Source organism: Tamandua tetradactyla, chromosome 22 (assembly GCF_023851605.1).
Source record: "Tamandua tetradactyla isolate mTamTet1 chromosome 22, mTamTet1.pri, whole genome shotgun sequence".
NCBI lineage: Eukaryota > Metazoa > Chordata > Mammalia > Pilosa > Myrmecophagidae > Tamandua > Tamandua tetradactyla.
This window is the reverse complement of record NC_135348.1, coordinates 22886063-22898151: the sequence shown is the minus strand read 5'-3', so window position 1 is coordinate 22898151 and position 12089 is coordinate 22886063. Positions and strand designations below refer to the sequence as shown.

The following is a 12089-nucleotide window of genomic DNA, read 5'->3' as shown; positions in this document are numbered from 1 at the left end:
AAACTTTAAAGGGAAATGAAAATGTTCTAAAATTAGATAGCGGTGACGGAAACACAACTATGAATATCACAAAACATAGAATTGTATACTTTAAGAGGGTGAAATTTATGGTATATGGATTATACTTCAATAGAGCTATTATAAAAAATGGAACATTAATATTTAAAATGAAGTTAAAAACTCAAATGCGTGACTTTGCCTTCAGGCAGGTCTACTGGAAATTTCAGTTTTATAAAGGGAATAAAATGACTATGTTTCCAATCAATTCAATTAGTGTTGTTTTCATTTCCCCCAACCGGCAAAATAATTAAAATATTTAGACTGGAGAGCTGTTCTTGAAGGAGGCCAGGCTCCAGCAACACAGGTGAGAGGTAATGATTACCAGAATGACTGCGTACTTGGAGAGAAGTGATCTGCTTTGAGAAATATCTAGGGCAAGAATATCCCAGCATGGGTATGAGTAGCTTGAAACTGCTGAAGTATGTCCTATTTATCTTCAATTTGCTCTTTTGGTTCTGTGGTTGCTGCATTTTGGGCTTTGGGATCTACCTCCTGATCCACAACAACTTTGGGGTGCTTTTCCATAATCTCCCCTCCCTCACCCTGGGCAATGTGCTCATCATTGTGGGCTCCATTATCATGGTGGTTGCCTTCCTGGGCTGCATGGGCTCCATCAAGGAGAACAAGTGCCTGCTTATGTCGTTCTTTCTTCTGCTGCTGATTATTCTCCTTGCTGAAGTGACCTTGGCAATCCTGCTCTTTGTGTATGAACAAAAGCTGAGTGATTCTGTGGCTAAGGGTCTGACCAGAAGCATCCAGCGTTACCACTCAGACAACAGCACCAAGGCAGCGTGGGACAACATCCAGTCGTTTCTGCAGTGTTGCGGTATAAATGGCGCAAGTGATTGGATCCGTGGTCCACCAGACTCTTGCCCCAAAGATCCACAAGTTAAGGGTTGCTACATTAAAGCACAACTGTGGTTTCATTCCAATTTCCTGTATACTGGAATCATCACCATCTGTGTATGTGTGATTCAGGTATTGGGGATGTCCTTTGCACTGACCCTGAACTGCCAGATTGATAAAACAAGCCAGGCCCTAGGGCTGTGACCTGAACCTGCCCTATGCTGGAGAGACTTGTTTCATCTTTGGAAATTCAAAATCCTTGTAGTATGAAGCCCTAAATGGTCACTTCCTGGACTAGTACCTTTGTCCTCCTTTCATCTCATCCTTATTTTGGTTCCCATCTCATACCAGAGAACAGGGTATTGCCCAGGCTCTTCCCATCTCAGGCCATAAAATGATCATATGCCCAGTTGTGGCAGCAGCCATGCCCCTCATGATGGTGGCACTAATACCTGAGGATTTTCCAGACATGAGAGCCCCAGAGAACCTGTGGCACTAATACCTCAAGATCAAAGAATAGGTTCAGAATTTGAATTTTGGTATCTTCCTATTGTCAGGTCAGTCTCAAGCTTCTAAATCATGCCTAATCCACTTTCCAAAGTCCAACAAGAGACAAACTGAAGAATGTTCTTGGGCCAGATAATTGTCACAACCTTCTATTTTCTTTTGACTGGTGACCTTGGTTAGAGGAATAACAATATACTCTTACCCTAAAAGGTGAGATTTATTTTAGTTTCCTTATTAAAGGGTCCTGCTGATTTATTCTAAGTCTTTCCAGAAGAAACTATCAAGTGATTTATTCAACTGGTCTCTTAGCCTGTGATTTACCTTGCCCTGGAGGACTGCAGAAGAATTCTGGTGTTATTTTTCTATTCCTTAACTCTTCAATAAATAAAATAGTTTATGGTCTCAAAAAATATATATATTTAGACTGATTAGTCTAGTAATATAATAAGTTTATCTGTGATTATTCTTCTTGGAAGAGTATTGTAACTTTACTGAGAAAGTATTCAGTCTCCCAGTTATCCATTATTATAAAGATATTACCCATAACATAATCTAAGTTACAAAACTAGAATAGAGTGTCAAGAAAAAGTAAAACATCATGCCAGTACAATGAAAATAATGTAGCAAGGAATGAACTTTTTACTTGTTTTAAAATGTTTTCTTTCCATTTCTTTGCAATAAACATTCTAGGGAAGAAAAGACCTCCAATGCTATTCCTGAGAGCACAATTAACAAGGTATTTCCCTTTATTTATTTAAAGCTGATCACTGCCCTAGAACACTAATGGTCTAAGCATGGGTTTTAATGGGCCATCAAAATCTGCTGTGAGAGAAATGAAGGAATAGATTTGTACAACTCTATAAAAAAGTGTAAGGCAGAAAGCATGTGGGGTGAGATGAGATAGGCACTGGTGTTTAGAACATGAACTCATAAAAAGTTGTCATAGAAATAGGAGCCATATGCCCAAGGAGTGCCAGGTGAGTGGACTAAGGATTCCTATGAGCCTTACTGGACAGCCAGCCTCTCAGCCTAATAATGACAAATGCCAAACATCTGCACAGGTAGAAAGCTGGCATGAACCCAGCTTAATAGCTGATTACCAGCTCAGCCCAGAAGTATCACTCTGCTCCCAACCAGCTATTCTTTATCTAGATTACCCTGCTATAGCCTAAGTCTTGTTGCAGCCTAGGAAGGACCTGGATACCTAGCAGAGTGGTGGGGGTGCTGAACTAAGCAAAAGCCATTTTCTATGTCCCAGTCATGATGTGTAGCTCACTGGGATGATTGTTTATATAATGTCTTTCAACCCCGAATCTATCCTTTTACAGCTGTTCGGTGATTCTAGGGCTGGAACTTTGCAAATTATGTTTCCCAGACTCTTTGATAGCTGGCTTCTGAAATATTCTGTCAATAGGAGACCCTAGAGGTAGACTGGAGGGTGGGAGGAAGGGAGAAGAAATGTCCTGATATTTTGCTGTTCTGTCTGTGTTGAACCAACTTCCTTCAGCATTTTCTGAATAAGTCTCACCACACTCTCAGAGGCAGCCATGGAGCACATACCCCTCCATGGGCCTGATCCTCAACTCCATGGAGCCCCTCCTACAAGTTTCTGGGTTCTGGTAATCCCAGCATCTTCCCTTCTGCTTCAACTTTTATCTCTGGGTTACTATAGTGCTCTGTTTTAGCTCTTTCAGCCCTACAACTCTTGCATTACCAATTTTCTCTGTAAAATTTCTCTTTTTAAAATACCTAGAGTGTTTTGTTTTTTGTTTTTCCGTGAGTGGACCCTGGCTGAGACAGTTCTACCTACTCTGCTAGCAGTAATATGTAGGGACATCTGCCTCTTCTTTTACAAAGGTATCGAAAGACTGTGAACCAAAGTGGAAGAAGAATTCTTTTAAGTTTTGCTCCTCAGTGAGCACAACCACACATCATCTTCCTAATTAAATTCATTTCAAGTTCATTCAGACATGTCATACTTGTTTTTCAACATGCCTAGCCACTACCTATAAAGCCGTCAAAACCAGTTAATGAATTTCAATATAAAGAAAATATTGAGATTCATTTTTATAGAATATGTAGCATGGTTTTATAAGATCAAAGTTTACTTTAGATGTAATTTTCCGTTGTAGCTACAGAGCTGAAGGTAACGTAATTTGATATTTCCCAACCACTCCCCAACTCAAAGTAAGAGACTACAAATTCCATTTTCATTCCTTTATTGTGGACCAAAATGCTCTTCTAGTGGCACAATTTTCAACCCCTGCTTTTTTATTTTTATAGTCTTCTTTCATCAGTAGAATTTACATAAGCTCCAGAGATACTGTGTGCCCTCCTTCTTCTTTGGCTAAGTTGTATTTAAATATTGTGCTGGTTTGAAGCTATCACGTTCCCCAGAAAAGCCATGTTCTTTAATTCTCATTCAATATTGTTGGGTGGGATCTTTTTTTACTATTTCCATGGAGAAGTGGTCCACCCAATTGTGGGTGGTAGCTTTTAATTAATGGTTTCCATGAATATGTGTCTCCACCCATTCAAGTGGGGTTGCTTACTTGGAGCCCTTTAAGAGGAAACCATTTTGGAAAAAGCTTTAGAGCCAACAGAGCCCACACAGCCAGAGACCTTTGGAGATGCAGAAGGAAAACACTCTTGGGGAAGCCTTATGAAACGAGGAGAGAAAGCTAGCAGACATCACCATGTGCCCTCCCAGCTGAGAGAAAAACCCCAAACTTCATTGGCCCTTTCTTTGGAGTTAAGGTTTCTTTCTCTGGATGCCTTAATTTGGACATTTTTATGGCCTTAGAACTGTAAACTTGCAACAATACATTCCCTTTCTAAAAGCTGTTCTGTTTCTGGTATACTGCATTCTGGCAGCTTACAAACTAAAAAAAGTTGATATTGTATTTAAGCATAGTAGGTGGATGGATGATATTTCTTCAAGATGAGTATTTAAGAAAATCTTATATTTACTCTATCTCAGTAACTAATTTATTGCTTCTCAGCTCCAAATCCACCCTTCATTGCCTGCTCTGTGATAAATAAGCTGGACTTTCTCCTTTGCCAGTTAGCATGACGTTAAGCTTTGTTAGTAAATGGTGTTGGAGGGATGCTGGAGGAGGAAGTGGTTTCTCTCCCTGGTTGAATGTGCTCTTCTCAGCAGGCTCCTGAAGCAACCAGTAGCACCCAGGGTGATCAGTACATGACCTCTTCCTTTAAGAGCTTGTCATGGCAACTTTTTGGGCTTCACAGTAAAGTGCTACCAGCCAAGGTATTACCCATGAACAGCTTCTCCCAGCAACCTACAGGGTGGATTTCCATCAGGTTTCATCTGGGTGGCCCCTCAGCAGACTTCTCAGTGAACATGAGCTAAAGCCATGACCTTTCCAAAGAAGTCTGGATGTCAACCCAGGGACCTCCTTCCTTGGTGCTTTCTCTCAGCCATATTAATAGTGGCTGCACCCTAAATCTGCTCTTCATGTATCCTATAGAGTTCTCTTTACCTCTTACTAGCCAATCCCCCTTTCTCCAATCTGATGCTATAAGTCAATAGCACTTTATGTTAAACTTTCCCCATTCAAACCACTGTGTTTTATTGCTCCTGGTTGGACCCTAATGGTTGTATCCTCTTGTTGCTCTATTTTATCTCATTCTACCTGTTGCCAATGCACAGCCAAGCAAATGTCAAGCATCTTCTATGACTAGTGACACTTCTAGGACTAGAATCATTGTGTAAATATGTATTAGAGGGGTAAATAAAGTATTTTAAAGCTTTGATTAATATTAGTTAGGTTTTTTGCCTTTGTCCTATCTTTTTCCTACTCTGACTGCATAATTATAGGCTTACTACCTGTGTTAGTTAGATTCAGTTGTCAACTTGGCCAGGTGAGCATACCTAATCTTGTTGCTGTGGACATAAGCCAACGGTACGTGAACCTCATCTGTTGCCAATTACATCTGCAGTCGGCTAGGAGGTGTGTCTGCTGCAATGAGTGACGTGTGACTTAATTGGCTGGTGCTTAAATGAGAGAGCGCAGTGTAGCACAGCCTAAGCAGCTCAGCATTCCTCATCTCAGCACTTGCAGCATAGCCCAGGCCTTTGGAGATGCATAAAGAAGTCACTCCGGGGAAAGTAGTTGGAACCCAGGGGCCTGGAAAGAAGACCAGCAGAGACCATCCTGTGCCTTCCACGTACGAAAGAACCTCAGTGGAAAGTTAGCTGCCTTTCCTCTGAAGAACCAACAAAATAAATCTCCTTTTATTAAAAGCCAATCCATCTCTGGTGTGTTGCATTCTGGCAGCTAGCAAACTAGAACACTACCTTTAAACATCGGTTTCAGAATTTTCCATCAATTGTTTCGTCTGCCTGTACTCTTCTCCTCTTGTTTTGGTAAATGCAGGCTTTTCTTCAGGAAAACTGTTTCTCTCCCATTCCCACCCCTGTTTCCAAATGTGTGATTCTAATGGAGGCTGCCTGTAGCACATCCTATTGTGACTTGTGCACAGAACTCAAGTCTGGCCACCCAGAGGCTTTGCTTAGGACTTTTCTGAATTAAAAATTATAGGCAAGTAGAGAGATCAAATGGAGTCAAGAGGCTATTCTGGAGGCTACTCTTATGCAAGCTTCAGTTGGATAGTGCTAATTGCCCTGGTTTGCTAAACTCCAATCAACGTCACTCCTCTTGACTCTTAAGAACACCTAGGGTTTGAACAGGGACTGTGTAAAGGTTCATGCACTCGGTTTGCCTTCCTGGAACCTATAATTCCTGGAGGGTTCCTAGGTCAGATAAATCCTGAAACTCAGAGGAACCAACCTCTCCAAGATTATCAATTAATTACATTCCTATTATCCTTTAGTGTTGATGGCCCTTGTCAACATGAAAAAGTCAGAAGGGGCATTGTCCAAAAATCATTATAGATTGAGAGAAGGATTAAAGGAGAAGAAGAGGGTGTGATGGAGAAAACGGAATTCAACAAATTAGAATGCTTGCTGAATCACTATATTAATATTCCTTTTAGCCTCCAGTGTTTTGGAGCTGCTAGAAGGAAAAATCTGAGATGGTGGAATGGCAGGCCGTGACAAACTCTGGGTGGAGGGTCTGTTCTATAATTGTTAATGTTGGCTTTGCATATATGTTATATTTATAATAAAAGTTTAAAAAATAAAATAAAATATATATAGACAAGTCATTTTCTCTCTGACCAGGCTGAGGGTGACAGGAGCTGGAAGCTGTTAGTAGCTGTGGAGCCAGCCTTGAGGGAAAAGCCAGTCTAAGCAAAAGAAGCTGAGATGAATCAGAGAATTCCAGTGAAGGTGATGGAGTAAGGAGCTCCAGGACTCTGTCCTTTTACCAAATCAACTATTAATTTGAAACAATTATTTTGAAACTCCAGAGGCCAGGAAAGAGCAGAAGGAAGAAACTGATAAATTACAGTTAAGAAATGTAAATTGTTCTCTCTGCATGGTGGCTACCTGCACCCATCCGCACAGCAGGGTCTAGTCCCTGGCTAGCTGCTAGTGACAGAAAGGGATGTTAAATCCTCTCCCCCAAGAACAGGGGTAGGCACAGCTGATCACTGATCATGGCCTTTGATTAGCAAATTTGGATTGCTGGGTCCTGCCTCTGGAGGACAGCTATTGTTTCCACCTGCCTGGACAAAGGCGGCAACAGTTATTGGACAAAGGCAGTGGCAATCATTGTTTCAACTCTCACTGTACAGGAGCGGAGGTGGTAGAGATTATAAAGATGCAACACTTTCTTAGGGCTGCAGGGAATAGTTAGCTGAAGGGCTACGTTTGCTGGGCAGGCTAGGAAACCACAATTTTTACGAGTAGTCAGAGAAACTTTTGACAACCGTCCTGATCTCTCCAGGATACTCTGTCTGTGCCACAGGTGTGGGCCTCAGGCCCTATGTCTGGAAAAGACTGACTTGGGAAAGTAATCTCATTGTGACCCTACTTCCAGAATTTGTCCTCTAGGCAAAAGCAGTATAAGACTTAGAAAGGACACTTAGTGGCTCAAAGAAGCATAAAGAGATAAAGACCTGTGGTAAATGGACCCATTTGGGTAATTAGAAATGCCAGTCTATTGTATTGTATTATTTGGTGTGGAACTCCACTTCTTACTTCTTACAGGTGCTAAAATTGCAAATGCATAAAAAATAACGATAAATCCAGGTTTTTGGACATACAATGTACAAAAATATGAGATAACAAGTGAAGAAAAATGGTGGGGGGGCAGGGTATAAAAAAAGTAGATGTACATGCTATTGAAGTTAAGTTGGTATAAAACCAAATATGACTGTTATATAGTTAGGATGTTAAATTTTAACCCCATGGTAACTATAAGGAAAACAGATGAAAATATATCCAGATAGAAATGAGAAGGCACTCAGTATGGTACAACACAAAAAAGCAGATAAATATAAAAGTAGGTTTCAATGTAAGTGAGAGACAAAAAAATGTATAAGACTTACAAAGGCTAAAGAGAAATGGCAGAAGAAAATCCAGCATTGTCTGTACTGACTTTAAATGTAAATGGACTGAACTCTCCAGTCAAAAGGCAGAGATCGGCAGAATGGATAAAAAAGCATGACCCATTATACGCCGTCTGCAAGAGATTCAACTCAAAAGTCAAAGGTACAAGTAGGTTAAGGGTGAAATGATGGGAAAAAATATACCATTCAGGGAGTAACCATAAGAGAACTGAGATGGCTATACTAATATTGGATAAAATAGACTTTAAATAAAAAACAGTTATGAGGGACAAGGATGGTTTTTATATACTGATAAAGGGGACAATCCAACAATTAGAATGTAACAATTATAAATATATATGTACCTAACAGCAGAGCCCCAAATTATATGAAACAAATACCGACAGATTTGAGGGGAGAAATTGATGATTCTACATTAATAGTGGGGACTTTAACATACCACTCTAGTTACAAGATCAGTAAAGATGTACAGGACTTGAATCATACACTAAACCAACCAGATCTAACAAACTTGTATAGAACACTGCATCCAGCAAAAACAGAATGCATGTTCCACTCAAGTGCACATGAATCATTCTCCATGATGGATCATGTATTGCGTCACAAAACAAGTCTCAATAAATTCAAAACTATTGAAATCATATAATATATATTCTCTGACCACAACACATGAAGCTAGAAATCTCTAACAGAGGGAGAAACATAAAATTCACACATGTGAAATTTAAAAAGATCAAAAAAAATTGAACAACCTTTGGTTTGATGAGGAAAAATAGAGGATACAAATAATGAAAATCAGAAATGAAAAGGGGGACATAACTACCAACCCTGCTGAAATAAAAAGGCCTACAAGAGAATACTATGAATAGCTATATGCCAATAAATTAGATAATCTAGAGGAAATGGACAAATTCTTAGAACACACAAACCACCTACATTGACTTAAGAAAAAATTGAAGATCTCAACAAGCGGACAACTAGTAAGGAGATTGATTCAGTAACCAGAAACCTCCCAACAAAGAAAAGCTCAAGACCAGATGGATTCACAGGGGAATTCTACCAAACGTTCCAAGAAAAATTAACTCCAATTCTGCTCAAACTCTTCCAAAAAATAGAAGAGGAGAAAATACTCCCTAATGCATTCTATGAGGCCATCATCACCTTCAGACCAAAGCCTGATAAAGATACCAGGAGAAAAAAAATTGTAGACCAGTATCTCTTATGAATATAGATGCAAAAATCCTCAACAAAATACTAACAAACCGAATCCAACAGCGTATGAAAAGAATTATATAGCTTGATCAAATACAATTTATCCCTGGTATGCAAGGTTGTTTCAATAGAAGAAAACCATATAATATCCCACATTAACAGAGTGAAGGAAAAAAACACACAATCATCTCAATTGATGCAGAAAAGGCATCAATGTGGTTTTGACAAAATCCAGTATGCTTTCTTCATAAAAATACTTTAGAAACTAGGAATAGAAGGAAATGTCCTCAACCTGATAAAGGACATGCATGAAAAGCCCATAGCTAACATCCTGATAATGGTGAAAGGCTGAAAGCCTTCTCTATAGGATTAGGAGCAAGAAAAGGATGCCCAGTGACACCACTGTTATTCAACATTGGACTGGAAATTCTCATTACAACAATTAGGCAAGAAAAACAAATAAAAGTCATCCAAATTGAAAAAGAAGTAAAACTTTCCTTTTATGCAGGTGACATGATCCTTTATACAGAAAATCCTGAAAACTCCACTAAAAATCCTAGAGCTATAAATGAATTCAGCAACATGGCAGCATACAAGATCAATATCCAAAAATTGGTAGTGTTTCTATATACAAGCAATGAACAATCAGAAGTAGAAATCAAGAAAAAATTCCATTCACAATAGCAACTAAAAGAATTAAATATATATGAATAAATCTAAGTATTGAAAAGTCTTGTACACAGGAAACTACAAAATACTCCTAAAAGATATTAAAGAAGACCTAAGTAAATGGAAAGTTATTCAGTGTTCATGGATTGGAAGTCTAAATATCATCAAGATGTTGATACTGTCCAAAGCAATTTATAGATTCAATGCAATCTTAATCAAAATTCCAACAACCTTTTTTGCAGAAATAGAAAAGCCAATCATCAAATTTATATGGATGGGTAAGGGGTCCCAAATAGCTAAAGCCATCTTGAAGAAAATGAATGACGTTTAAGGACTCATACTTCCTGGCCTTAAACTTATTTACAAAGCCACAGTAATCAAAAGAGCACAAGGACAGATATGGAGACCAATTGAATAGAATTGAGAGCTCCTAAATCAACCCTCCCATTTATGGCCAACTGGTTTTTTTTTTTTTTTAATTTTTTAAATTTTTTTAAACATAGCAACATATAGACATGAACATTCTTACCATATGATCATTCCATTCTTGGTATATAATCAATAACTCACAATATCATCACATAGTTATATATTCATCACCATGGTTATTTCTTAGAACATTTGCATCAATTCAGAAAAAGAAATAAGAAGAAAAAAGAAAAAAACTCATACATACCATACCCCTTACCCCTCCCTCTCCTTGAATGCTAGTATTTCCATCTACCCAATACATTTTAGCCTTTGTTTCTTCTATTTTTTTCTATACTCCTTACCACTCCCTTTCACTGATCACTAGTATTTCAATCTACTAAATTTATTTTAACATTTGTTCCCCCTATTATTTACTTATTTTTAATCCACGTTTTACTCATTTGACTGTACCATATGTAAGCACCAGACACAAGGTTTTCACAATCACACAGTCACATTGTAAAAGCTATATCATTACATAATTATCTTAAAGAAACATGACTAGTGGAACACAGCTCTACATTTTCAGGCACTTCCCTCCAGCCTCTCCAATATACCTTAACTAAAAAGGTAAAAGACATAAGAATAACCTCCAGGATAACCTCTCGACTCTGTTTGAAATGTCTCAGCCATTGACACTTTATTTTGTCTTGTTTCTATCTTCACCTTTTTGGTCTAGAAGATTTTCTCAATCCCTAGATGTGGAGTCCCAACTCATTTTAGGATTTCTGTCCCACGTTGCCAGGAAGGTTTACACCCCTGAGAGAGGGGAAGGGCAGTGAGTTTGCTTGTCTTGTTGGCTGAGAGAGAAATGGCCAACTGATTTTTGATAAAGTGGTAAAGTCCACGCAGTTGGGAAAGAATAGTATCTTCAACAAATGGTGCTGGGAAAACTGGATCTGCATTTGAAAAAAAAAAAAAAAGGAGGACCCCCACCTCACACTATATACAAAAATCAACTCCAAATGGATCAAATACCTTAATATAAGTGCTAGAAGTTTCAAACTCCTAGAAGAAAATGTAGGAAAGTGTCTTCAGGACCCTGTGTTAAGCAATGTTTCTCAGACTTTACTCCCTAAGCACAAGCAATGAAAGATAAAATAGATAAATGAGACATCATTAAAATAAAAAACTTTTGTTCCCCAAAGGACTTTATCATGAAAGTAAAATGACAAACTACACAAAATGGGAGAAAATGTTTGGAAACCACATATTTGATAAAAGATTAATATCCAGAATCTATATAAAAATCCTTCAACTTAAAACAAAAGACAAATATCCCAATTTAAAAATGGGCCAAAGACTTGAATAGGCATCTCTTCCAAGAAGATGAATGGCCAGAAAACACATGAAAAGATATTCTATATCATTAGCCACCCAAAAATGCAAATCAAAGCCACAATTGAATGTCATTTGACACTGACTAGAAGAGCTGCTATTAAAAAAAAACAAAAATAAGTGCTGGAGAGGATGCGGAGAAATAGGAACTCTCATTCACTGCTGATGGCAATGTGAAATGGTGCAGGTGCTGTGGAAGACAGTTTGGCAGTTCCTCAGAAAGCTAAGTATAGAACTGCCATATGGCTCAGCAATTCTACTATTAGGTATATACCCAAAAGAATTGAAAGCAGGGACTCAAACAGATACTTGGACACTGTTGTTCATAGCAGTATTATACACAATTGCCAATCCATTTTTTGGAAGCAACCCAAGTGTTCTTTAACTGATAAATGGATAAGTAAAATGTGGTATATGCATACAATACAATTATTCAGCTGTAAAAAGGCATGAAAGTACTGATGCATGTGACAACATGGATGAACCTCGAA

At 38.5% G+C, this 12089-nt stretch overlaps 1 protein-coding gene across 1 annotated transcript; it reads left to right on the top strand.

The window, feature by feature from the left end:
* The first annotated feature begins 346 nt into the window (after positions 1 to 346).
* LOC143666070 (leukocyte surface antigen CD53) lies at positions 347 to 1817 on the top strand. Its single transcript, XM_077139584.1, has 2 exons — positions 347 to 364; positions 434 to 1817. The coding sequence occupies exon 2, from the start codon at positions 451 to 453 to the stop codon at positions 1108 to 1110; it is 660 nt and encodes a 219-aa protein (XP_076995699.1). The 5' UTR covers positions 347 to 364; positions 434 to 450; the 3' UTR covers positions 1111 to 1817.
* Positions 1818 to 12089: the final 10272 nt, after the last annotated feature.